The sequence below is a fragment of the Microchirus variegatus genome, assembly GCF_963457635.1.
Source record: "Microchirus variegatus genome assembly, chromosome: 8".
In the NCBI taxonomy this organism is placed as follows: domain Eukaryota; kingdom Metazoa; phylum Chordata; class Actinopteri; order Pleuronectiformes; family Soleidae; genus Microchirus; species Microchirus variegatus.
In genome coordinates this window covers 6,123,312-6,149,624 of record NC_139809.1, presented here as the reverse complement: position 1 = coordinate 6,149,624, position 26,313 = coordinate 6,123,312, and the positions used below count along the sequence as shown (strand labels likewise).

General features: G+C 43.0%; 1 protein-coding gene across 1 annotated transcript; it reads left to right on the top strand.

Moving 5' to 3' along the window:
- The first annotated feature begins 6,949 nt into the window (after positions 1-6,949).
- Positions 6,950-26,026, top strand: nuak1b (NUAK family, SNF1-like kinase, 1b). The gene is made up of 7 exons (XM_083893971.1): positions 6,950-7,804; positions 14,249-14,369; positions 17,986-18,137; positions 19,306-19,371; positions 19,477-19,596; positions 21,102-21,234; positions 21,519-26,026. Exons 1-7 carry the CDS (start codon positions 7,508-7,510, stop codon positions 22,601-22,603), a joined length of 1,974 nt encoding a protein of 657 aa, XP_083750097.1. The 5' UTR covers positions 6,950-7,507; the 3' UTR covers positions 22,604-26,026.
- The last annotated feature ends 287 nt before the right edge of the window (positions 26,027-26,313 follow it).

Sequence of the window (26,313 nt, the reverse complement as noted above, 5' to 3'; positions counted from 1 at the left end):
ATATCAACATAAACTACTATTCTTCGCTCACATGTGGTTATACCGTGCTAAAAATAGCTAATTATAAAAACACAGACCACATAACAAGCTGATTTATAACAGATGCTAGTTTGTTGATAGTTAGCTAGGATAATATTGGTGGCTAACGCTAGCTAAAAGTTAAATTAGCATGAAAGTCACTATATTTATCAGACTACTAATACGAACAATTGGTTGAAAAAAAGTTATTATTACCGTTCTGAAAAGCGAAAACAACAAATGTAAAGTCGAGTTGGAGGGCCGCTGAAGTTCAAGCATGAACGAAGCGCAGAAACGCTTGGTCATTGAAGGGCCTGATTTCCCACAATTCGCTGTAAAACAAACCAATCGCTTCCTGACTTGACCAGGGTTGCCAGGTTTGCCTAACAAAATCTGCCTGATTGTTTAAAAAAAAGGCCTGACAGAGAGAACTGGCAATTTAAATAACTGAACCACTGCCACACTGCCTTTTAAAGGCCACCAGTATTCCCATCATTCCGTTTTCTCCTGTAAATTTGACAAAATAGCAATAAAGTGACCAATTAATTTTTGGGAGGAAAACCACTATTTGTATTCGATTGCGAAATCAGGCCTGGTTTAACATCAAATTGTAATTTGTTGTTTTTCTAATGCTATGGACAATGACGAGAACATTCATTGAAAGCTTTTATCCTTTATGCAAAGCGTCTCCCATGATTTGCATTGTTCTTCTCAAAATGAACTCCAGAATCAAATCCCTAGACATAAAAGATCACAAAAAATATTGTTTTGGATCTTATTAATACCTTGACTTGTAATGCTCATTTTCCTGGTAAAATCATCCATCATTAGTGTGCCAGCACTACGCAGCACTTTAGACACAGTATTTCATAATTTATAAAAAAAATAAAATAAAGTTCTATAAATGTGGTGCCTTGGTGATCAGTTCTGTTTTTGCTTACTCTCCCTTGTTTTTTTTCCTCCACCCTGCCTGGATGATATGATGATACTGTTAATGTCAAATGCATTTACCCTGAACAGATGAGCCACAACATTTAAAATGGTTGTAAATGAATAAGTTGCATCAGCTGAAATAAGGTACTACATTAACTACAGTCAATGCATAATCATAATGCATATGCAATTTAGTGCAAGTGGGCTATATATTGAATTCAAATATTGACAGCAACTGTTGATCTTGTAGATGGATGAACCTGGCACTCTACACCAAAACTACTCCTTGACCTGAAGTGGCATGTTTAGATGCTTTAGGATCCATTGCTGTCTTGGTCCTTGTCATGTATGCAAAACCAGTCTACTCAAACGTCAAACAAAAATCAACGTGCAGACCATTGACCTACATTAGCAACGCTGATTTAGACAGGGCCCATGAAACAAGAGACGGGAAACCCCTTGAACTGCAGTTTGAATTTTAAAAAAATCTGATTGGACCACCTCTTCACTCACCAGCTGTCTTGGGGCATCATTCAGCCACTTCCTCTTCCAAATGGAGATTCTGGCACTTAGTGCATTTTTCAACATGAAGCAAGTGGAACAATTTTCAGGGAGATTTTCTACTTGGAAGCAAAACATCTGTTATCCTCTTCTGGCCACAGTCCAATGCCCCTCCTCATAGTGCTATCATATTCACATCTGTAATCTGCCTATAATAAAGTCCCATCCTGTTTTACTCAATGAATCATGGACTGTGAAACATTCACCCAGTCATCTTCCTCTCTTGTCAACATGATTTGTCCTTGTGATCGGTCTATCAGGGCTGTCAAATGTGTGAATGTTTTTTTGTTTTTTTTTACTCATAGTAATACTAAATATATCCACTTATAAATCATATCAATGGCTGGGAATCAGGACCAGCAAAATTCATGTCAGGCAGCACTTCCAAGTGTGCAACACTATTAACTATGGACTATAAACTTTTTTTTTTTCTGATGTTCAGAGCTGGTACAACTTGTATCGTCGAAATCTCATGTGGATGAACATTAACATATCAACCATTAAAAAGTATTTATAAATGAATGGGGCCTTTACTCATATTCAAGAAACGTCCATCTATCAAATTGTATCATAGGTTTAAGATGTTTTAACTGACTTTAGATGTTTTCCAGGCAAAGTAGTTGCCAGGATTAATAAATATTAATTTCTTGTGTCCAAATTGTCCCAGCGCAACCATCTGCTAAAATTACTGACTGTGGAAAAAGAGAAGAAGAAAGAAAATAATTAATTTCAGCAATATAACCTTCCCATTACACATTCAGTTATTGATTAACATTTATCCCCCATGATATGGTACCCGCTGTGAAATACGTCCTCACGCCAAATCCTTTTCTTGATTTAGATTTGATCCGTAATATTTTTAGACTGAGACTTATCAGCACTTTCTTTAGCAACATGTGAGTTGTCAGCGCGGTCATGCCTTAAATATTGGTGGATTTGTAGCACGCAAAAAGTAGTAAATCAGCACGATGGCTGAGTCACTATGTTGATTCACAACAGTACATTTTTATGAAGGTGGTTTAAAATCGTCTGCCTTTGTGGCACAGGCTGTGTGATAGGACATTAACATTGATGCGTACATTACATAACACACATAAAAAGTTGTGTTTTATAACCACTGAGACAGTTTTCCACAGTTGCTGGCCAGATGTGTTACACAGGCACTAGTGGCAATTGTATATACAGTGATTTTACCTGTTTTGAGTGCTGACAATAGCTCACAGTGACTTCAGTGAAGCTGAAAATAATTTCGTATTTAATCCTCCTGACCTGACCAAAAAGCATCAGGCAGATTATCTGTCCACGTCCCCGCTGACATTGACAATACACAACGTTCACCACAAGAGAGCAGCGCTCGCACTGTTTTTGTCCGCCAGACAGCTTCACTCGTTGCTGAACAGAGTGCAATTGAGGCCAAGGGAAAAATCTGATCAGATACTAATCTCAAGAGTTTTCACTGTCGTCTCCGTAATTAGTGCAAGGCACAGGCACAGGCATAGCAAACACCACCGGAGTTAAATCTGACAGGTGTTTGGCCACAACAGGTTGTCTTCCTCGTAATTCAACATATAGTGGCTCCCTGCCCGTATTATCAAATATTCAATGTGTCAACGTAAAAATGTTGACAACCTTGTTTGAATTCATATAAAACGGATTACATGAACATGTGTTTGCACGCTGATGATAGACAAACCGTTTTAGATCCAACTCATGATGACTTTGTAAGAACAATCCCATACTTGCTAAATTCAACATGCTGTGTATTTTGAATTTTACATATTGATATCCATATGTCCCTGACTGTGATGGACTGGCGACCTGTCCAGGGTGTAACCCACCTTTCGACCTATATGTCAGCTGGTATTGGCACCAGCGCCCCCCTGCAGAAAAGAAGAATACGAAGAATGCATTTGTTCATGACAGTCAAACACATACAAACTGAATTCATGCACTAAATGTATTAACAATACAGCTCAGTCCAATTCATTAAAAAAAAAGATTCATCAGAATTAATTTGATATGAGTGATGTATACACACAACACAACACGGGGGAAGTGTAGCATCATCGCACTAACCGTTGTTTTTTCGTCCCCAGTGTCTGCTATTCATCAGGTTAGAATAACTCAATATGGCAATATTTTTTTTACCGTGTAATATTACATATGTAGAATTCCTCACACAATCATAAAGTGCATATTTGGCCGCGCTTAGTGTTGTTTCGCACGGCTTTAATTTGTTTCTCTCAGTTGAAACGGAGACAAAGCTGCAGGCAAACACGCTCGAAACGATAATAATAAAGCAGCAGCTGTGTTCTGAGACAGGAGACTGTTTGGTTCGCCCTCATTGTGCCCGTAACAAACCAGTGATTGTTCAAATCCTGTATTCTCAAATAGACAGGTCAGAAAACACACCTGCAACCTCTGCTGAAGTAGTACGACACTTCTTTCATCTATGAAGTGACTTTCAAAAGGTTTGCAGTCTGATTGTATTACCTTCGGACTAAGTGAGCTATAGCAGCCATTTATTTAAGTGGATCTTCCTCGTGAGCAGCGTGGAGTGTATGGTGCGTGGTGAAGGCCGAGGCCAGCTATAGGTTCACGCCAGCAATCACAGGCCTTGCTGAGGAGAGGCAAATCGCTTTTGACTGTGCTTTCACAATATTTATGTTTACTGGACTCTATTGTTTGTAACCTTGAATGGAAATGTATTGGAAGTGATGGACGCACGGAGGAAAATGAACGCATTATGTTGTGAACTATACAGACAAAGTTTGGATTTCACTTCGCCATCGACTGTGTTTACAAACCTCAATCAGCAACCTGTGCTCAGTCACTACACGAGGCTCGTTTCCCACCGTCTTTTACGCTGAAATAAAATCAGCTGGTTGCTGCAGTTTCAGTTACAGGCGCCATATGTAACAATGTGGCCAAAAACGGTTACTACACTCAAATTCAAAATAAAACGATGTCTTTTAGGTTTCGTTTTCTCCGTCCATTGTAGCTCAGACATAACTGGCAACCCGTGGTTGCTCGGCAGCTGAGACTCTACTGACTGCAATGACTGGTAGACGGCGGTAGGTGGCGCCACACACGACAAAACATGATTTCAAAACATAAACATGATTTTGCAGTCTGCAAAATATATTTTTTTAAAGCAAATATTTTGTCTGTACTGTTGTTGTTGGTGAGTTCAGTTTGTTATATGAACATTATTCTTGAGTCTCTGTGACATATTAGGAGGATTTTATGGCCAGTTGCTTTAGATTTATTACATAATGCACCTTTAATTTGATTTTTCTCAAACATCAGCCACAGCGCTTGCGCTTCTCCCAGGTTAATACATATGCAGATTTATAACTGACTTTATGAATGACAGTGAAAAAGATGAGAAAGATGAATGAAAGTGGGGATAAGACATTCAAGTGTATGCATGTTCTTTAAAGAGTCTTTTCAGGACCTGGTTTTCAGGGTTAGGGTTAGAATTGGGTTTAGGTTAGGGTTATGCATTTAGTTGTGATGATTCAAGTTATAGGGTAAGGAGCTAGGGAATGCATTATGTCTACTGTAGCTGACATCTAGCTGTATATGTTCCACTTTGCTCCCCCTCAGCTGCTACAGACCGCTCCACTAATTACCGATCCCCACTCTACTCAATTTTCACCCTGGTCTAATGAAATTGCTTGCTCCAAAAAAAGAAAACAATCTCTAGTTTAATTTTAGCCAGGCATCAAAATCATACAATTAACAGCTGAATCCACATTAGACCTGTCCATGTTGCCCTATGTCAGCTGGGATTGGCACCAGTGCACCCCCGCGACCCACTCTTATGTGGAGGATAAAATGGTGGAAGATGAGTGCATCCATATTAAAGCTCACAAAATACACAAATTAAGCTGCATTTTGGCTGCTTTTCAGTTGAACAGCTGTAAACATGGCGGTGCAAAATGGCAGCCTCCCCAAAGTAAGGCCCTTGCTTAAAGTACATTAAAAAAAAGATTTTTTAAGGCCATAAAATCAAGTGATATGAGCCACTATGGGTTTCTTAATCAAAATAATTACAAAAATTGTTTGCTTGTTGTCTTGTTTGGTTGTGCATTTGCGTACAAGGAGAACTTCAGCAGAATTTGCAGGAAACTTCAATGAATAATCGTGATCCATTAGTGAGGGATACACACAATAAAATAAATAAACATCCAAAGACAAGACACTGGATAAATAGAAGTTTTGATTGAATAGTACCTTCTTCACTCTGAAGTTATAGCAGAGAAGGGTAGAGCAGAAGACGTCCTTATAAGACGACCAAAGTGGTATGGTCCGTTGAATAGAAATGGGGGATTTTTCTAAATTTAAAGAATATCTGCACCGTTTTGGCGAATATTCACTCACCCATTTTCCAACCCATTATCCTACACATGAGGGTCAAGGAGGACACCGGTGCCAAGCCCATGCTGACATAGGGCGAAAGGCTGGGTACAACCTGGACAGGTCGCCAGTCCATCACGGTGACACATAGAGACAAACTCTCACACTCACACCTATGGCCAATTTAGAGACCCTAGTTTGCTTAAACCCCAAATCTGCATGTTTTTAGACTGTGGGAGGACATGAACATTCCATGCAGAAAGACCCTTGTTCCGACTGGGTCACAAGTCTTCTTGCTACAAAGGCAGGTGTGGTTTAATGTACTTAACAAAATATATAATAACTCCAAAGCAATATTTCAGTGTACTTAGTCAATATCAGCCAATAAACCCTCCTAAGTGTTACACACTGGACCTTTAAATATGCTGCTCCATGCTCCGGCCAAAACCTCTGTGCTCCCGTTATTGCTCTGGTTTGTTGTTGTGGGCTGGGAAGGCACATGATTCCTGACTACGCCCCTGAATATCAGAGATGGGGAAGAGAGGGGAAGGCAAGACAGAGGACAGGGGAGGAGGAGGAGGAGGAGGAGGAGGAGGAGGAGGAGGAGGAGGACTGCGTAAACTCCGCCTCTGCTCTCGGATCCTTTCGCATTCCTTATTCACAGGCTTTGACGTTGAGCATAGGGAGAGAAAAAGGGAGAAACAAGAGGGACGCGCAGAGACGAAGGTGAAGGAAAGGAACACACTAGAGGAAGAAGAAGAAGTGGAGCAGCGAAACGACCATGGCAATACCCAAAACGTCTCAGGCTGAGATAGTGTCGGACCACAGCGCACCTCCACCCCCGTCGACCAAGGCGCGGAGCTTGCAGTCGCACAATAGACAGAGTCCAGATGAATGAGGGTCTGCACCTGGGCCGTGGACAACATGAGGGTCATCTTCATCCAAAACGCCGGTTTCGTCGCAGCTTTCTCGCCTCGTAGATGTGAGCCGGTGATGTTGGCAGCGTTTAAGGTGAAGGAGTCACAGTTAACCACGGACAGATCGTGCCAGTCAGTTGATGAGTGAGATCAGACCAGTTTATATAGGGCATTATTCATATATTTTTTTTTTTTACTGTTATCGGGATAAGATATCGCACATATTTGCATATATGTAACATTTTTTTTTTTAGAACCGAAAGCGCGTTCAGCTTCCGGCATGCGCGTGCTGCCGAAATCTGAAAGATGCCATATTTTATGACAATGTTGCCATTATAATTAATTTGTATCCATAAATAGTAGACTATGTATCCGGTTACGAGAGGCCGATAATGTCCTTTAATGTAGGCTTGTCGCGCTTTAACCCGTTAGTAGACTGATATTATTATGAATAGGTAGGAGGAGAGGTCTCTGTTCGCTTTGATCAAAGCTCCATTGATCAGCCAAGACAATCTGGAAATGTTCGTTTCCACGTGTAATGTAATATGACTAGCAAGCCACGCGTTATTCCTTTATAATTTATTTATTTATTATTAGGCCTATAAGTATTATATCATCAGTTTTTTTTATTATTATTATTATTAATAGTTAGTTTGTGATATTTAACGGAGGGGAAACGCTTGTTAAAAAAAAACGCTTCCCCTTTGTATAGTGACATGGAAACTGCATATTTATCGCTCCACGGTCGGGGCGCAATTACGCGTCCCGAGGCCCAGAAGGGTCAATCCCCGGCAAGGGGTGACCTCTCCCGCTCCCCTCCGGCTCCACTTCTACCCGGCGACGTCTCCCCAGAGGAGGTGTCGTCGGTCGGTAGCGACGGACGACGCAACTCGGGCGTGAAGAAGCACCATCACAAGCACAACCTGAAACACCGCTACGAGCTGCTGGAGACGCTGGGACGAGGCACCTACGGAAAGGTCAAGAAGGCCATCGAGAGGCACTCAGGCAGAGAGGTGAGCCACTTCTGCAGCACTAAATAAACACACAGAGAAAGAGATTACTGTTATTTATCACGTGCCTGAAGGTTCTTCACACTGATATAAGATATGGGAATAACACAATAGTACAAAGTGCAAAGTTAAAGGTGCATTATGCAATAAATCTAAAGCAACTGTGACATAAAATCCTCCTAATATGTCATAGGGGATCTGGAATAATGTTCATATAACAAACTGAACTCACCAACAACAACAGTACAGCAAAAATATGCTTTAAAAAAATGTTTATGATTCGAAATCATGTTTTGGCATGTGGCGCCACCTACCGCCGTCTACCAATCATTGCAGTCAGTAGAGTCTCAGCTGCAGAGCGACCACGGGTTGCCAATTACGTCAGAAAACGAAACCTAAAAGACCTCTGTATTTTGAATTTGAATGAAGTAACCGTTTTTGGCCACATTCTTACATATGGCACCTTTAACACTCCCTCACCACTTTATTAGGCACACATTGTAATATGTGAACAGTTAAAGGAGTCAACTGAAGCAGTTATATTTAATGGGAAAAGAATGTGGTATTGTGGAAATGTGATTAGATTGGTTATTATTAGATAAAGGGCACCATGTGTCTTTGATATCTATAATATTTTTTGATAGCTATGATAGATGGATACATGGATAGGTAGATCTATATGCTAGAAAACATGGAGTGATATGTTACAGCTTAAGCTATAAACCAGTCATCTACAGTTTGGAACATCAAAGGAACAGTTTCCCGTATTGCTGATCCAAGAGAGGCTCGGATACATTTGGATGGAAATGCAACTTGGATGTGGAAACAAATGGGCAAAGCCTTGGTGTCTGAGGAATAGAAACAGTACATGTACGAGTCAAGCCCATTGAAACCTGCCAACAGCTAATCATTTAGAGTGGCTTTAGAATCCAGTTTAAGTTTAAGCACTACACTACACATGGCATGTAATAAAGTTGGGGTCTTCTGCTACCGTGGCCCATTGTGTAATTCCAAACCAGTCTGGCTTATTCAACAAAGCATTTTCACACAGATAACTGCTGCTCATTGGAATTTTCTTTTGGACCATTCTCTGTAAACCCTAGTGTGTGAAAATCCTAATAGTTTGTGCAAAACTCAAAACACCAGCCCTGGCATCAAAGCCACCACCTTAAATCACCTTCACTCCCCTCCTTTCCACTGCTCCGCTCAGTTTGAGCTTCAGCAGGTCATCTTGACCATGTCCACATTGAATGCTTTGAGTTGCATTAACAAGCAGTCGGACTAATAAAGTGGTTGGTGAGGGTAGAGCATTACACAAAATACAAAACAAGTATAAAACACATGGATACAAGAGACACTAACATAGCATGTTATAATAACCTGACTGAAGAGGCTTGAACATATTCATTGGAATATAGGCGACTGATAAAAGAACATAACTGCAACATAAAGCATTTTCTTTTTTATTGACTAGAGTGTGGCTTATAGTTATGTGAGTTCTAAATGTTATCCTCTATTAGTTTCATTTTTTTATATGCCAACTTTTCCACCTTCTTCAAGTGTAAAAAACGTTTATGCAATAATGCATTTTCTGTGTTTTGCACAAATTGAACATGTGCACAAAAGAAGCTCATGGTGAACCCACTTAATCCCACAGGCATAACCACTCTGCTGTTTCTGTGACTTGAGTTAATTTAGGAAATCTTTAATTAATGAAAGACATCGTTGCTCTCATTGAGTTCTAAGTGAAGGCTCCCTCTATCTCCTCCTAGAGATCACAATGCTTGTAAATACTTGCCACGGGGCTTTCAGTGAATGCATGTTTTTGTAATGACCTGTAGTGGCCACTGCAAACAACTGTGGTCCCTAAAGTGAATGTCGTAGTGTTGCTCGTATTAGAGGCGTGTGCATGTCCTTCTCCTGCTGGGAATTCCCCCCGTGCTCAAAAAGACCCACAGGAGCAGGGAGCTGTGGCTGTACATGCCTGCTCCCAAGCAGAGCCACACGACCGGATGCTGGAGTGCAAATCCGGCTACTGACTGACTGATGTCACCTCAGTGGCCCCCATAAGCATTGTGAAATCCAGTCACTCACTCCCCCCCCACATTTTCCATGCAGTTTGTCATTTTGGTTTTGTTTTTTATTAATGACTGTAAGGGGTGTGTGCATGACTAAGCCCACCACTGTTTGTTTCTGTATTTAAAGTCTCAAAGTCAGTGGCTAACTTTGCCATAGTAAACCCACCATCTGCCATTATGTCCTTGCAAATCCATCCAAAATATTTTCACGTGTGGCAGAATATGTCCCCCGTGCCCAACCTGGCAGGACATGAGGAATTTTCCATGTGCTGAAAATGCCATAGGGAACTTAGTATAGGTCAGTTATGTCCCCTGGTGGTTTTACAGCTCATGGTAAAAACACACTTGATATGGGGACTATAAACCCTCTGGTAGTGCTCTCGCTCTCTCGTAATGTCACTCTTGGCACCTTTGTCCTCTCTTTTGCATGTTTTGCTATTCATTATTTCCATGGCAGCAACTCTAATGTGAAGCATTTTACTTTCACTTGAGTCAAAACTGTACAAAGTGCTGGACAGGTCACAGCATCCTGTTTTGAGTGTTTCTCTAAGATAACTTGTGTTGTGGGCTGCAGTTGCAGTAATAGTTGAGAAATGATGTATGAACTTAAGCCCAATGTATACTTCTGCGTAAAGTGCTCTACGTAGGTTACGGAGACCCCTCTACGTCGCTGGAGAGTCTCTGTGTCATCTTCGGCTATGCGGAATATTTTTTAAGTGTCCGTCACTCCGTCAAGGGACATCGGAGACGACAAGGGCTGCGATTGGTCCTCAGGACAGGCCGAGGTAACGCTGCTCTGTGCCGGCCACTGCGCGCACCGAGCGTCCACAGAGGCGGTTGCTGATCACCGCCGACAACGTCGCTATAAATATGTCATATCTTAATACACACAGCACATGTTTAGACTCTAAATGGCTAATTTCTCGCCTCAAATGATCTTAAAACTGCGTTCCGGGACAGTCTTTCTCTCTCCGACGCCATTGCTCCACTGTAGCAAATAAGCACAACAACCTTGCGTAGCGACCCCTACTGATCGGGCAGAAAATTGCAGTCTGAACCCGGCACCACGACGGAGAACTATGAAGGCTCGAGGCGTCTCTGTGGTTACGCAGGCGGATAACGCATCACGCAGTAGGAGAAGTATACTGTGGCCTTTACTCCAAAATACCTATAATACAGACGAATTCAACTTAAAATAAGATGGTACTAAGTGTAGGACTTGCTCTGATGAGTGTGTTTCATGTGAGCGTTTGTATATCTTAGGGAAGTCCTTGGAGTGCCAACATGGCATGACTGTCGGTCACCTCACCGGCCACGTGTGTCTGGCACTTCCTTGTTAGAGTTTACTTGACCCCTGACCTCGGGAGGGGGGGGGGGAATTCCCTAGTGTCCATATGGCAAATACAAGTGTGGTGAAGCCGTTACAATACCAATTTGACTCCCTGTATCGTTTCCTGGCTCGCTCCACAAACAAAAACGAGAAAAGCAGAGATAGACATAAACTGAGGAAGTGTTTTTTTTTTTGTGTGTGTGAGTGTGTTACTGTTTATGCACATATGTGGGATATAATGAAAGCACTCGGGGAAGATTGATTAGATGTGGGCACATTCAGCGTGTCAGCAAGAGTGGAAGAGAGTGACTGTCTGCTTTAATCTGTAAAGTCTTAAGTATTATTGCTTGGCAGCCTTGTGGAACCCCAGCATTATTTGAAGTGCGGTTTTTAATCGCGGAGCTCATCGTGGGGTCCGTGTGAGACTTGCGAAGGCGCGTGTGTTTGTGCATTCCTCCCGAAGATGTGTTTCATGTTTTTCAGGGAGATCTTTAATGTCTTAATGTATTATCTTGCCTTCTAGATTACTATAATGAAAAGGCTGTGGTGGCAACCAGGCCTAAAATGGGCAATGACACATGAAAGGCCAGTCACAGCAGGAAATGAGATTGGTGGAGAAGGTTAATATCCTGTATGGGAGGGGGGGGGGGGCTATCACAGCGAAGAGGGGTGGGCAGTTAGCACAAAGACACAGGAAAGCCCACCACCATAACAAGAGAGGGATGGCCTCAGTTAATGTGGTTACAGAGTCATATTAATATGAGCTTAAAGCACCAGATGACATCACTCCCCAACAATGGATTCATTGGAGAGGTACGTGAGAGGCGAAAACACAGACATTCCTCTGCTGTATGTGGTGCCGCTGATGAGGTATTATGATTCCTGGCAGTGTTGGAGAATATATAGTTCCCTGGAAAAATGTTCTTAGTCTCTTTTTCTCCCCTGAACTCTGACTCAGGCACATATTTAAAATGATCACATTCTCTAGGAGAAGGCAGGGACGGACGAGCTTGTGATGAATACTTCGTCTGTTTTAATAGCCTGAGAAAGCAGAGGAAGATGTCAGGCTCCAATGAAGCAAAAACACGGACTTTCACTTCAAACTAGGTCTGTTGTGAATAAGGGGCACAAGACGAGGTGGGCCCCCGTACCTGGCAGGAGTTAATGTGGGCAATAGTGCTACGTCTGTTTACTGTGAGTGACAGTAATAGGAATCCACTTAAGGACAAGCATAGCAGTGTCAGTCAACCTGGCCAGCTGGCAAGTAGGTGATTTGCAGTCCTGTTTAATGATCCACATCGGGGTCAGGGATGGGGAACATGAGGAGATACACAACAGATAACTGGCTTTGTCTCAAGCCCAAATGTGGGGGAGCTGGCTCCATCAAAGAGTTAGTGTACAGTGTGGAACTAATATCATGGCTGTTAAAGATTGATTACTGCTCTTGTCGAAGGAAAGACTGGTTTGGGTTTTAAGCAGCAGACACATATAAACATTTTTACTCCCCTTTACATAAAACTTTATAGATCATATCTCACGTTTGGCCTAAATGGATGAGTTTCTGTATAAATTTGGTAATTAAATCCAGTTGCATTCAGCTTTGCCGATTAGCACTTTAGTTAAAAAATGTTCCGCACAGTTTGGGGATTAAGTGCTGATGATTCGGATGAGGCACAGGAAAACACCCGTGTTTAGACACTAACAACTTTTACCTATTATGAACACAGCATGTGGACCCCCCCGGACCCCTGCTTGTTTATTATTGTATCATTTCTTTAAATTCTATGTAATCAAGTCATGCTCTGGAAGGGAACTATTCCGGTTTGGGGTTATTTTTATTGATGTACACGGTAATTAGCTTGGCACTCAGCGCTGCCTGTGGTTTCTGCTGCATGGAATAAAGCTGGACTCCTCAGAAAGCACAGCTTAGCTTGGGGAGGACAAAAGTTTAAACCAACAGAATTTCGAGTGAACAGACTCTATGCAGGCCAGATCAAAGCGAACCCAGGACTCAATTCAGAATGTTTAGGCTACAATTATAGGGACATGTGCTTCACTGTGCTCTCGATTGGTTTATTTGGAGAAGGCCGCTTACCTCTTATTTAAGGAGTGCACAGGCCGGAGGTTTGAATGCATCTAGTTGTGGCTGACTGTTACCTCAGTGGTTTGGCCTTGACAATGAAAAATTACCAAATCAAGTCTGCATCTCATATAACAGACCTGTTGGCAAGGCAAGTAGACTGAATCACTTCCCTAACCTTTGTTCACTCTCCTGATCCCGCCATAAAAGTCCCAGCAGGAGAGATTTTCAGACTTATTCACAAGTAGGCATTTGGCTGTTGTTTACCAGAATAACTACAACAAGAGAGTAGTTAGTGGTTTAGTTTCCTCTCAAGGCTTTTTTTTTTTAAAGAGTGTAGGAAACGTCTTTGTAACAAATCATATATGGAGGAGCACCCTGACCTCAAGTCCCCTCGCCTTCCTCCAGAAATAAATATCATATAACACCTTTCTCACCACTTTTAGTCATAGTCCTTTCTGGCTCCATGGCTGGTAATATTGGTCAGTCATTGGGCCAGTTGGTCCAATGTGCACTCTGCAAAATTGTAGCCTTGTTTTCCTGAAAACAGCAACACACAGGTAGACAGTTACTATGGGAACCACCATGTGTTTATGAAGTGAATCTGCCCCCTGAAGAGTCGGGGGGCTCACATCGTAGACCAAACACTGACGAATACCTGGTTAAGTGTGAGAAGATGATACCTCTATTCACCTGACAGTCACGTCAGCAAGGCTTCATGATGAGGTCAAAATTTTCTATGCAGGCTATACAGGACCCCTGAAAAGAAGGGAGAAAATGAGATCAAGCAATATTCAGTTGGCCCACAGACAGACGTTGCATGGTGTTTTGTAGGTTCTCTGCAAGAGACGTCTACATTTTAAATATAGTAAAGTATGCTAATCTGTGACATATGCCTTTCAAATCTAGATTTTGCTTGGCTTCTCTGTTCATAATGTCTTCTTTTACTTTTCCCCCAGGTGGCTATCAAGTCCATCCGGAAGGAGAAGATCAAGGATGATCAGGACATGGTTCATATTCGCCGAGAGATTGAGATCATGTCATCCCTCCGTCACCCGCACATCATCTCTATATATGAGGGTAAGGGTTTGCTATGTGATGGCCTTTATATGCATACATATGACAAATTGCACACCTTTTGTTTGACTGGAACATGCGTAAAACACACTTCCAAAATTCAGTTGTACCCTCAGCTCACCCAACATCCATGGCTAAGCCGCAGAATTGTCGCGTTATGACGTGCACATGGCATAATGAGAACTCGACTGCAGTTCTGGGATGTTTTTCATCTTCTCCGTTCCGTCTAGCCACCTGGGCCAGTAAATGTCTGGATGGCTATGAAATGCGTGCGTATGCACGCACGTGCGCACGTGTTTGATGAAAGTCTGTATGTATTACCGAGATGGTATTCTAAGGGATTGCCTCTCCCACATCTGAGAGGTCTCTTCCCTTGTCTCCCGTCGTCTTGATCTCAGGGCCAGACATCTGCTGATACTTAGGGACAACTGCAGCTGGGAAGCAGCCTGTAGTGTGTATATGTGTGTTTGTGTGTTTGTGTGTGTGTGTGTGTGTGTGTGTAGCAAGGTAGATACTGGTTTGACCCCAGTCACCCAGGCCTGCACCCTGTCTGACTCTGGTCCAGTGCTGTGCGTAGGCCAGCAAGCTCTCCCTGGAGTAACATCAAGGTATCTCTACCTCAGGAAGCAACTTTCTAAATGTCAAAGGCTTCAAGTCTGGGATAAACAGCTGTTACTTCCTTTTTTTCTACATGAGGCCTTTTGAATGACCTTAACTGTACTAAAAGAAAACATTTGATTGTCAAGGCTGAACAATTCCCAGCAAACTTTCTCAAAAATATTGCCTGCAATTGATTGCTTTATAATGGAGTCTGGACCTACAGTACGTGCATGCAATTAAAGTCACAAGGTGCTGCAGTGTGACTCGGTTTCATATGATTTGTCGCACCGTGACTATTTTTATGCCGACATGTCAACAGAGCAGCATTCTCACTGCCCTTTTCAGGGAGCTGCGCCAGCACAATGCCAGCTAGTGGAGTGCCGCTGCCCAAACTGGCTCACCCACACTGTTCAGCCTTTGTTCAGTTTCAAAGTCCCCTGGTCATTATCAGCAAAGTGTATATGTGACAAAGATCGCTATTTGTCTTGGGAATGTGCCAGTAATCAGCTGGAGGGCTGAAGTGCAGTTAGGTTTTTATTTATTTTTAAGAGGAGAATGATTAAAAGCTCATTCAGCTGTGTAAACTCTGAAGAGCCCGTATGGTGTTGTATGCGCGCCGCTGTCCTTTATAAACAGCATCAACATACTCGACCAGACTCATTGCTCTCTCTCTCTCAGACTTTGGTGTTTCTTCTCAAACCCGGCGTTTACTGTTGTGGCCTGGCCACCGCCCAGCCTCGCTTTAGAGATGTATAGGAGTCTCCGAGATTTGTGTATATGGCAACACCCTCTTCAACAGCCCCTGCTAACTGACTTGTGTGAAGCAAAGCTGAACCAGATGTGTGTGTGAAGATAGATTTTTTACCACTCCCTCACATTCTGCATCCATCAGCATGCTGTGTGGGGCTTTTAAAAGCAGATTTTGCTCTTCGCTCCTCAGTAACAGTTGCATGTATACCCCCTCCCCCCCAAAAAACAAAAACAAATAGTCAACCCCAAAGAATGCAGTTAATGTACCAATTGATTCAGCTAACAGCACTGTTCTTAGAGACAGATGCTTAAACAGAACCTAAGTCTCACGATTCAAAGTCTTTATTTTCATGAGCGATTGATGAAAAGATTCATAAACACTCGTATCTTTACCGTAAATATGATATTTGCAGCTAGTTGAACTAGTCTGACACATAAGCCTTCATAAACACAGTTGGCTGTTTCTGTGCATATTTACCAAACAGATATGAGACTGCGGTATCAATCGTTTCATCTAATCGTTGGCAAGAAGAAGAAGAAGAAGGAGAAGAAGCATTTCCGAAAGGGCTGAACTATTCATTTTGCGAGTGGAAAGGAGAATGAGAAGAACGTATAAAGTTAGAAAAGACATAAAACCACTCGCCCTGCTGTGAATAAAGAGGTCCTTTTTTTATTGTGCTCATTATACTACATTCTCTAAAGGTGAGATAGTCCGAGAAAGATCTTTTGTGATGGTGGCTACGTTCAGGAAATGAGACAGGTTTAGGAGGAACATTTTGTTATTTCAGCATTAAGATACAAAGAACGTGTACTGGTAAAAAACAACAACAACAACAACAACTTATTTATAGTCCACATCAGTATTCTCAGTAACATTTCTCTTCTGGTTTACAATTTCTTGCCTGCTTTCCTAGGCAAACATGAAATACCAGTCCATCATCAGTGCAGAGAGGAGGACAATAGGTGCTAATTAGTCACATGTGAGGGCCTGACCTGTGAACAAAGCCTAATGAGTGACAGCAAGGCTGTAGCGGTGACTGTTGTACCCGACGGGGCTGTAACAAACCCACATTATGTAAGCCAGGTAATTACTTCAACGCAAGGGGTCAAGGGTAAACGGGAGAGCGAGCTGAGAACTGACTCTCCAAGCACAATCCCACTATGGATCGCTGCGCATGCCACTCCAGGTCACCACTCTGTCCGCCAATCGGAGGGCTGGATCCACTCTGCCCTCCCGAGTGCTTGGGTAATATCCCCCCGTCTGTTGTTTCTCATGCAGCCCAGACAGTCACAATCGGGGAGCATCACCATCACTCAGCCACTGTGTGTTTTTGTAGAGGATTATATCTTTAAAAGGAACCTGGAAAAGGGGGAGGGGAGGGGGGGGGGGGGGGGGGGGGGGCGGTGAGGAAAGTAGTGCGACAAACTGTGAAGGTGCTCACTCAAGGGTGCAGAAAGCAGAGGCCCTCACCTCGGTGACCCTGCTGTGTGGGAAAATCAGCCCACACAATGCAGAGCAACATGGCTGACTGTGTAGTTGTCTTCTCCCCCTCTCCTCTGTCTCCGTGTCTCTCTGCCTAACTGTTTTCATTCCCTTCATGCCAGGCCGCTGGGAGAAAAAATAAGCTGCCAAGATGAAATTATACACTAGATGACTAAATACTGACACGAAATGATGTGTTTGAGCTGCAGTCGGATTGAAATGCACTACAGTAATACCACTGTAGTTGCATTATTTTTCTTTTGTCATTGAATGTGTGCAAAGTCAATGTTTTCCATTATCATTCATGCATGAGAATAAATACATTTATTCGCTGTTGATTTTTAGTAAGAATCACTTCTTGTTATAATTTATGTGATAGTTCAAAGGAAGGTGAGAGAAATGTGGCACCAAGATGCAAAATTAGTGTCAAGTGCATCGCTAGAAGCTGTGGTGGATCCTATGTGGTGCTAAACTCTTTCTGTCCTCATCCTGTTCCCTGCTCTGGTCTCCGAGGAGTGCGCTTGATTGAGTTAACAGCTCCTCCCGGCAATGTTGTGTTGGATTTAAACACATGAGGTGGTGGGGTTTGGGTGATGTAACCCTGGGAGAAGAGTATAGGTGTAATGTGCTCGTATGGAATTTGGTTTTGTGCTCCAAAAATATAATAAAAGGATATTTCAATTTTAATATGATAGAATGACCATTCAATGACTCCTGCCACCTCCTACTGTTATTTTCATGAGAGTAGATTCTAGTGGACTCACGTTATTCTTCTGATTTTTCCAGTGTTTGAGAACAAGGACAAGATTGTGATCGTAATGGAGTACGCCAGCAAGGGCGAGCTGTATGACTACATCAGTGAGCGCAGGCGCCTAAGTGAGCGAGAGACGCGACATTTCTTCAGACAGATAGTCTCCGCCGTACACCACTGCCACAAGGTGAGAAAAACCATGCCATACCCGTACACGCAGACAAAAACACACGCACATTCATTCTCTGGTCACATCAAGTCTCTGTTATCCCTCCCTCACAACACATCCAGACTTTGTTTTCCAGTGCTCATTGTTACATTAACCATGCTCCTCCGCTGTCATACAGCCAATTAATTTGCAGGACCTACTCAGTATGCTTTTCTTGGCATGCCGTCGTTAGGGAGTCATCTGTTTCTGAGTGAGGATGGCACACAGGCGAGTTTTATTCATGCTTTCCCTCTGATGTACATCACGATGCTCCAAGCAAGCCTTAATCCAGGCCTCATCTGTTTACACATTGATGGATGCCCCAAGATACCCCCAAAGCTCCCCCCCAGAGATACAGCTCCAAGCACACGGATGTCAACCCTTGTTCCACACCTCATTAAACCCCCCCCCCCCCCCATCAAAACCCCAAGGTCCCAGTGCTTGTTAGGATGGGCTCCCCCTCTTGTCATACTCTTCCCAGCTGGAGATAGAGATGATGTCATGCTCCTTAGATAGGAGAGTCCCAGACAGCCACAGAGGATGAATCATCACTACCATGCCCGGCCTCCCGTCGGGTGGGGTGATGTGAGTCACTGACACAACAAGAGAGAAGCTACATTTCTTCTTTGTATCCACCAATCATGGTCATGTGTGCATGAGCTCTGAGCCAGGCACTAACCAATGGGAGATTCCAATCAGAGCGCAACCTTGGGGGGGGGGAGGGGTGAAGTCAGTCCTCCACATCTGACTGTTGGGTTCTGACTGTCTGCATACCACATGTTAATTCCAAAGTTTTTTTTTTTAACCCATGCTTTAACAACTTAGCCGGTTTTTTAATCCCAAGATGTTGTGAGAGCATAATTCATACAGGGTGATAATTACAGGCTAAGGTTTTTGCAACACATGTGAGTTGATGTAAAAAAGAAAATCAGAGCAGATGTCAGCATAAAGACCCCAGAAGGCAGAAGACCAATTAAAGAGTACGAGACCAACAGGCTGCCTTGATTTCTCCCGAGAGCCACAACTTAACGCCGCCGCAGTAAATCACGTCTCTCAATACAAAGGACGACAACTTGGATTTATCTCTCGCGAATAATATATCGACACATCAATCATGTTCTTCTTTTTGTGTCTCTTTGTCTTTCAGAATGGAGTGGTGCACAGGGATCTTAAACTGGAAAATGTGCTACTGGATGAAAACTGTAATATCAAGGTTTGTCCCCGATATGTAACATGTTGCCGTTGGACTAAAATACCGACATCGACAACTGACATGCGGTTTTGCGTGAAAATTCAAACGTATGACCTGTTTTCACAGATTGCTGACTTTGGGCTGTCAAACCTCTACCATAAGGACAAGCTGCTGCAAACCTTCTGTGGCAGCCCACTCTATGCTTCACCAGAGATCGTCAATGGGCGACCGTACCGCGGTCCAGAGGTGAGGCGCAAAGACCCAAACAGTGACAGTGATTCAATCCACAGCTGTTATCAGTATCAGCTCACTGTATCAGTAAGCTTTTCTATTCTAATGTTTAATATCACTATCACATAGATGGTACAGAGAGTGCTGGGTATGCTTTGTGTTCTGCTTCTTTGATGGGATTACAGTTAGTTCCCAGTCAAAGGGAGGTGTCTGCAGCAAATCTTCAGTGGGTCAGCTCAGAAACTCTCTACATCCCTCCCTAGTCCGCCCCTTCCTACAATGTCTGACTCCTTTGAAGTGAGGAATTGGAGGATAGCTGTTTCTCACATTTTTTTCAGCTTGATGGGATGGAATTGAGCTCCATGGCCTCAAAGAGGCTCTCATGGTCAAAGTCACATACTTCTGTGGAAAGGAAGAGTGAAAATGTCTCTCCTCAAAACCACTTTTCTGGCAATTCCAAAGTCATTCTGGAGGGCGTTGTCTCCAAAATGGAATCAGTTCCCCCCCAAAACAAAGCAGCAGCAGCGTGGAAAAATGTTGCATTTTTAGATATTCAAGTCGAACCGTTCAATTTAGCATAATTCACTGTAATTTACTTAAGAGTGCTAAAAACGACAGCAGTTTGATTGCGATCGAAATTACAGAACCTATTTGGGGTGAGGCCGCAAATTACAGCAAACACGGGCAACAAAAATAGAACACAACACAAAGTATGTGCCCCGTCTTGCTCTCAGGAATGGACCAAAGGCAACAAGAAAGCGAAACATTCTTGACGCGGCCTCAGAGGAAGTACACCGGCTCTTAAAGTGGTCCTCCTCATCCTATCTGATTTCCTCTTCCTTGACTCAGTCTGAAAGATTTAGATACTGCCTTCAGAAGCACATTCCACTGGACGTCTCATCCCGTGCATTTACCAGAGTCAACACGTACACTTTATATCTGACTCGCACACTCTGAACGGCATCCTGTCTCCAGTTAGTCTTTACAGGGCTTCACGACTCTGCCCTCTCTGCTGCACTCATTGCCCTTTCCTCACTTCCACCGTTTACCCCTGTGGTTTTGCACTATGCCTATGTAACTGCTAACTTAAAAAAGCCTCAATGCATTTGACTGGTGGTCGGAAAGTACATACTTCTGCCTGACAGAGCGAGTTTGGAATATCTGTGTGAAAATGAGATATTTCCCACCAGAGAGCTGGGATTTGTCATTATGTCTTAGAAGGGCGAGACGGAAAAGTGTCTTTCGCAAAAAGATGTTATTGCAAAATGTTAGGAAAGGGCAAACGTGGAGTTGTAAACCTTGGTAAAATCAACGATCAGAGACCTGCTCAAAGAGATGCATTCAATATTTTACTTGATTGATTTTCACATAAAACAGGAAAGTGATAGGTTCATTGCAAAACTCCAGGTCTGATAAACCTCAGCTTGTTGTATTGTTTGCTTCTGTGACTTTCACATGTGACTCAAATAACTGGCTTCTGACTGTGTTTTTTTTTTCTTCTGTTTTTGTTGTTACACTAGGTGGACAGCTGGGCTCTGGGGGTGCTGTTGTACACCCTGGTTTATGGGACCATGCCATTTGATGGGGGAGACCACAAGAACCTCATTCGCCAGATTAGCAATGGCGATTACAAAGAGCCCACTCAGTCCTCAGGTACTGCAGGGACATTTTTCTGTATTTTGTCATAAGGAAACACCTGCACTTATTATTCAGTTTTGAATGCTGTTAAATTCCCAGACAGAAGTGTGAATTTATTCACTGCCATTCAGTGTGTTGTGTTATTTTCTCAAGGTTGCATAATTGTTTTAGTTAGACTAAAAAAAACTCTAAAAGCCTCAGCATTATGAAAGTATCACTATTTTACAATGATTAAGCAGTAAAGCATAGTATGTAGTATGATAAAGCTTACAGATTGTTCTTGTGGTGTTTCTTGAAAGATGCCCGTGGACTGATCCGCTGGATGCTGATGGTGAACCCTGAGCGCCGGGCCACAGTGGAGGACATAGCCAATCACTGGTGGGTAAACTGGGGCTGGAAGAACAGTGTGTGTGACTGTGAGACCCAACGCGACCACGGAGGCTCACCCATGCTGGCTCGCTTCATCGACTGGCAGAACCGCACTGAGCCACGTGGTTCTGGAGCCAAAGCTGCAGCCATGCCCACGCTGCTGCGCCAGAGGCCCAAAAAGTCCAAGAAGGAAAATGTTGAGGCAGGACAGACCCACGGTGGCGCAGAGGACAAGCCAGGTCTGAAGAGGCCCAAGGGGATCCTGAAAACCAGAGTTACTGAAGATCAGCAGGCTGCCTGTTTGGAGGAGGTGGAGTTGGGTCAGATGGCACTGCCGCAACAAGTTGATGGGGGAGAGGAGGCCTCAAGTCCAGATCGCGAGGAAGAGGAGCCAACTCTGGGAGGAGGCTCGCCAGCAAAGATGGTGCCATCTCTACCTAAGAAAGGCATCTTGAAGAACAACCAACAGCGGGAATCAGGGTACTATTCCTCACCAGAGCGTAGCGAGTCCTCCGAGCTTTTAGGGGGGGCCAGTATGTCTCTATTAGCCACCTCCCCACCCAAGAGAATGATGGGGAGAAAAGGCATCTTGAAGCGAAACGGCAAGTACTCCACCTACAGCGGGCCACCCTCTGCAGAGGCAGTGGCCGGAGTTCTTCCTCCGTCGACCGACTCGGGTCTGTCTCGCAGTCAGAGTCGACCTTCCAGTATAGTTGGGGAGGACAGCTCCGTCCTGTCCCTGTCACCAATCTCCCTTGGCGGCGCCGAGTGGCATTCCTCCACCCCCCACCTCCGCCCGAACATCAGGGCCTGTGTCTCAGCTGAAAACCTGCTGCAGCTTGCTAACTTCAAGGGCTTCCAGGCAGCTCCACCACTCCAGGGATCCAAGCTCAGCCGTGGCCCCAAAATGAAAGGCTCCCCGGGGGACAATGGCAGCTTCTCCTTGCTGGGCGACCTCGAGGACATGACTCAGGTGTACCAGCAAGCCCTGGACATCAGCAACAACCTCACCTAACAGATGGGTGGCAGAGAGAGAGAGAGAGAGAGAAGCAGAGGGGATTCAACCTGACAGTGTGTGTGTGTTTGTGTGCGCTGATGTATACGGGTGGCAGCAACGACCAGTGTGTTACTGGGAAACACCTTTTTTTTTAAAGAAGTTAACGGCTTCAAATGAGACTGAGAAATTGAAGGATATGAGATGTATATCTACGCACACACACACGCGCACACACACAGATGTACACGCTTAGGTGCACTTCTTTGGTCAGAGGAGATTCAGTTTTGTGAACAGGAGAGAGAAGGAGCTGGCACACGAGAGAGAGAATGCCACCCAGTCTGCTCTCTCGGCCCGCCCATAGACATTGCTGTGTTCAACATGTTTACATATTCAGCAAAGAAGGCGAGTTAGATTCACAAATGCAGCAAACCAGAAACTGGTCGGCTCTCCCCGTACTCCACCCAGTTTGAGTTTGAGTTTACAAAAGCACCTTAAAACTCACACAGAGCACACGCTTTTGTGATCTTTACTTCCTTTAAAAAAAACAAAACAAACCAGGGTCTTGTTCCAAAAATAACTGATATAGCTGATTATTTATTAATTTTATTATTATTATTATTTTTGATTTTTTTTGTAGCTTTTACTTTCAATTGCAAAACTGGTGGGCGCTGGCTGTTACTGGAAGAGTCCAAAGCTCCTTGTCTCCAACTCTTTGAGTGGAAGTGACATATATAATCATGTTGCTCAGTTATGAGAAACACATATATATATACTCTGCGTATATAACGATGTTGGTGCATGTAAAACACATAGACAATTATACCTTCATAAAAGTGTATGTCCTATATATATATGTATGATTCTATGGAATATGTAGGAAGTGCCTTTTTTTGAATCATGATAACAATTATGTATGTCATTTCCTTAAAAGTGGAGGAAAAAAGCCAGGCTGACCTGTCACCAGTTTTTCTTTTTCTTTTCTTATGTTGTTTATGAATGTGGAGACACCCAGGGCCTTCTCTGCACAGCTGACTAGCTTTACTTATTTCGGGGGGGTTCAAAGGTCAATGTGAAACAGTTGAGATCAAACGATCTCGTGAACCCCCCCCCCCCCTCCCCCCCAAACCCACCCTTCTCCAGCTCCTTGCACACAGATACTTCAGTATCTAACACAGACAGCCTCAGAAACAGCCTCCGCTGTGGTCTTTGTCAGCGTTTTAAGCCCATAGTTCGGTTTGTCGGTCGCTCAGGTGGCTTGGCCCGAAACACGGATTCGCTGGCATCAGCAGCGCAGGTCTGCAGGGACTCTCATCAAGTGGGACAGTCGGTGACGGGAGATGTCGCCAGACACCATGTCACTGTCCTGGAATGTGCCTGGTTCTTTTAACTTTCTTGTAATTTTATGGATGGATCTGGTATAAATAGGGTTCATAGCTGAAAGACATTTTTCTTTCGCCAGTGTGTTTTTGCTATCCAGTGTTGGACGGGTTAATATTTTACCCTTAAAAAAGAGCTTTGTAAGGTGGTTTGTTTTGGCCGGCTGATGACACAGCAGATTCCTCAGACAAAATGCTCGAGACATGTTGGTGCTCGAGATCTCTATCGGCCTCAGCCCCGACTCGGCACAGGTGGGACCATCGGGTCCACGCTGAGCTCTCCAGCTGTGTGTACTTGTCCATTATTCCAACCGAGCACAATTAGCCGGCTATTGTTTTCGTTTGTGTGTAACTAGAGAGGCGAGCGCGTAGAGATTTATAGCTAGAGGGGAAAGGAAAAGTGTGAAGAGAAGAATGTGAAAGAGTGATGCACGGAGCAGCGTTGAGATTGGAGATGACTTTCCTGAGAAACACAGGAAATGTCAAGGAGTCAGACTTGTTTTTAGAGGGAAGTGTACCATAGATTTGTGAAAGTAAAGTAAGTGAGTAGAAAGGGTAGATGGAAAAGTTTTTGTTTTATACCAAAGATGTGTTGAAAGTTTGACTGGATTCAAGGGAATGAATAGGTCATGGACTAATGAGAGCCCGTAGGATTATTCTTTGACATGGGAACCCCCCCACTGGTGAATGTAATCATCCCTGCGTTGGCTTTGAGATGCTGGAGGCTGTTGATGTTGAGGGTCAGTGTGTGACTCATGGTTTTTTTTATGGCATTAGAAAAGTGTGTTACTTTTCAACAGCAGCAAAAAAAAAAAAAAGGAAAAAAAAGTGGGAATACGATGACTGACATCATCCAAAATATCAAATGACGTGGATGGAAAAGGATGCAGTCGATGACCCCAAGGGACGAGATCACATGTTGAATGTTTTCAGTGGCTCGTGCGAGGGGAATGGTCCTGGGTACTGATTTAAATGAAAAATCCGCTGCGCATTATATTGCATCTTATTTGCCTATTGTATTGCATTTTATTGTCAACTGGATTTACAGTGAAAAAATTATACTATGTTAGTATTTTGTTTTATTATGCTTCTGTTTTTGATTTTTCCAAAATATAAGAAACTTTATATTGCTTTATGTTATGGCAGAAAAATACTTCCTTCCTTGAAGTGTTGAAATTTCTCTCCAAAAACAAGACAAATTGGGTGTATTTTCAAACCCTTTTCTTCTGGAGAAGCCGTCGACAGCCTCCGGATCCAGAGCTTAGCATTTAAAATCAATTAAAATCTCATGGAATGTGGAAATTTAATATATTAACAGCAGACTTTATGAAAATTGAATTTCTGCCTCTACCAAAGCATGGAAAACCCAAAATGAAAAAAAAGGAAATAAAGCAATAGAAATAATCTGATTATGAAACTTTAACTCTGCCAAACTGGAAATAACTGGTGCATAACTGTTAGTTAGCAGAAAGTCTAATCATAGGAAAACTTGACTGGATATTGTTATGACAATAATAATAAATTAGTATTAATATGTTATTTAAAGTATTATTTTTGTTATGGCTCATTACTATGGTTGGCTTCGCCACAGTGTTTTCTCTGTTGATGATCCTGGACTGCCAAGGTAGTGTGATGTGTGCCTTTGGTATCTTTAATTAACTTTTATTTTATTTTTTATTTTATGTTTTGATAATGAAAATTATTATCAATGTGTTTTTATACTTGTATTTATTGGTGATCAAGCCATTTAATTTGTCGTCAGAATGCTCCATGTCTACGCTTCAGCCTGCTTTGGGCAACGTGTTGTGTTAAGAAAGTACAGTACACAAAAATGTTGTGTGTGCTCATTCAAAATAGAGGGGAGAATCATCTCATTGTGAAAGAATAGAATAGATTAGAATGCCTTTTTGCCATTGCACATTGCAACGAAATTTGCAAGGCAGAGCTCAAGTCTGTATTTTTTAGAGTAAGATATCGATTAGGAGTCCCTCAAATCTTGTAAAAAATGTCTTAATTCATGCATTTGGGTGCATTTCTACTCAACACAATGCCTCTGTAGTACTGTATCAACTCAAATAAATGGATCTTGAAAGTTACTTGTGTGTATTTTTTTTTTCCTGTCCTGTTTTCCTTTGACTCTAGAGCTTCATATGTTAGCAAAGATGAGTAATGTTCAGATTTCATTTGTACATTTCCTTGAAGCAGGCAAGGAGAAAATAGAGTTAACTTTTCCTTTTTATTTATTTCCATCTTAACTTCCAGTGGTTGCTTTAAACTTGGACGACACTCATATCCTGAACCTTATTATTTGGACAAGTTATTTCTGGTTTGATCCAGTGGTCGAATTGGACG

What these genes read in the sequence shown, in the direction of transcription:
- nuak1b (XM_083893971.1), top strand. Translation starts at nt 7,508, where the DNA reads ATGGAAACTGCATATTTATCGCTCCACGGTCGGGGCGCAATTACGCGT. An exon ending in AGAGGCACTCAGGCAGAGAG is followed by an intron (nt 7,805 to 14,248) that starts GTGAGCCACTTC and finishes CTTTTCCCCCAG; the next exon opens with GTGGCTATCAAGTCCATCCG. An exon ending in CATCATCTCTATATATGAGG is followed by an intron (nt 14,370 to 17,985) that starts GTAAGGGTTTGC and finishes TGATTTTTCCAG; the next exon opens with TGTTTGAGAACAAGGACAAG.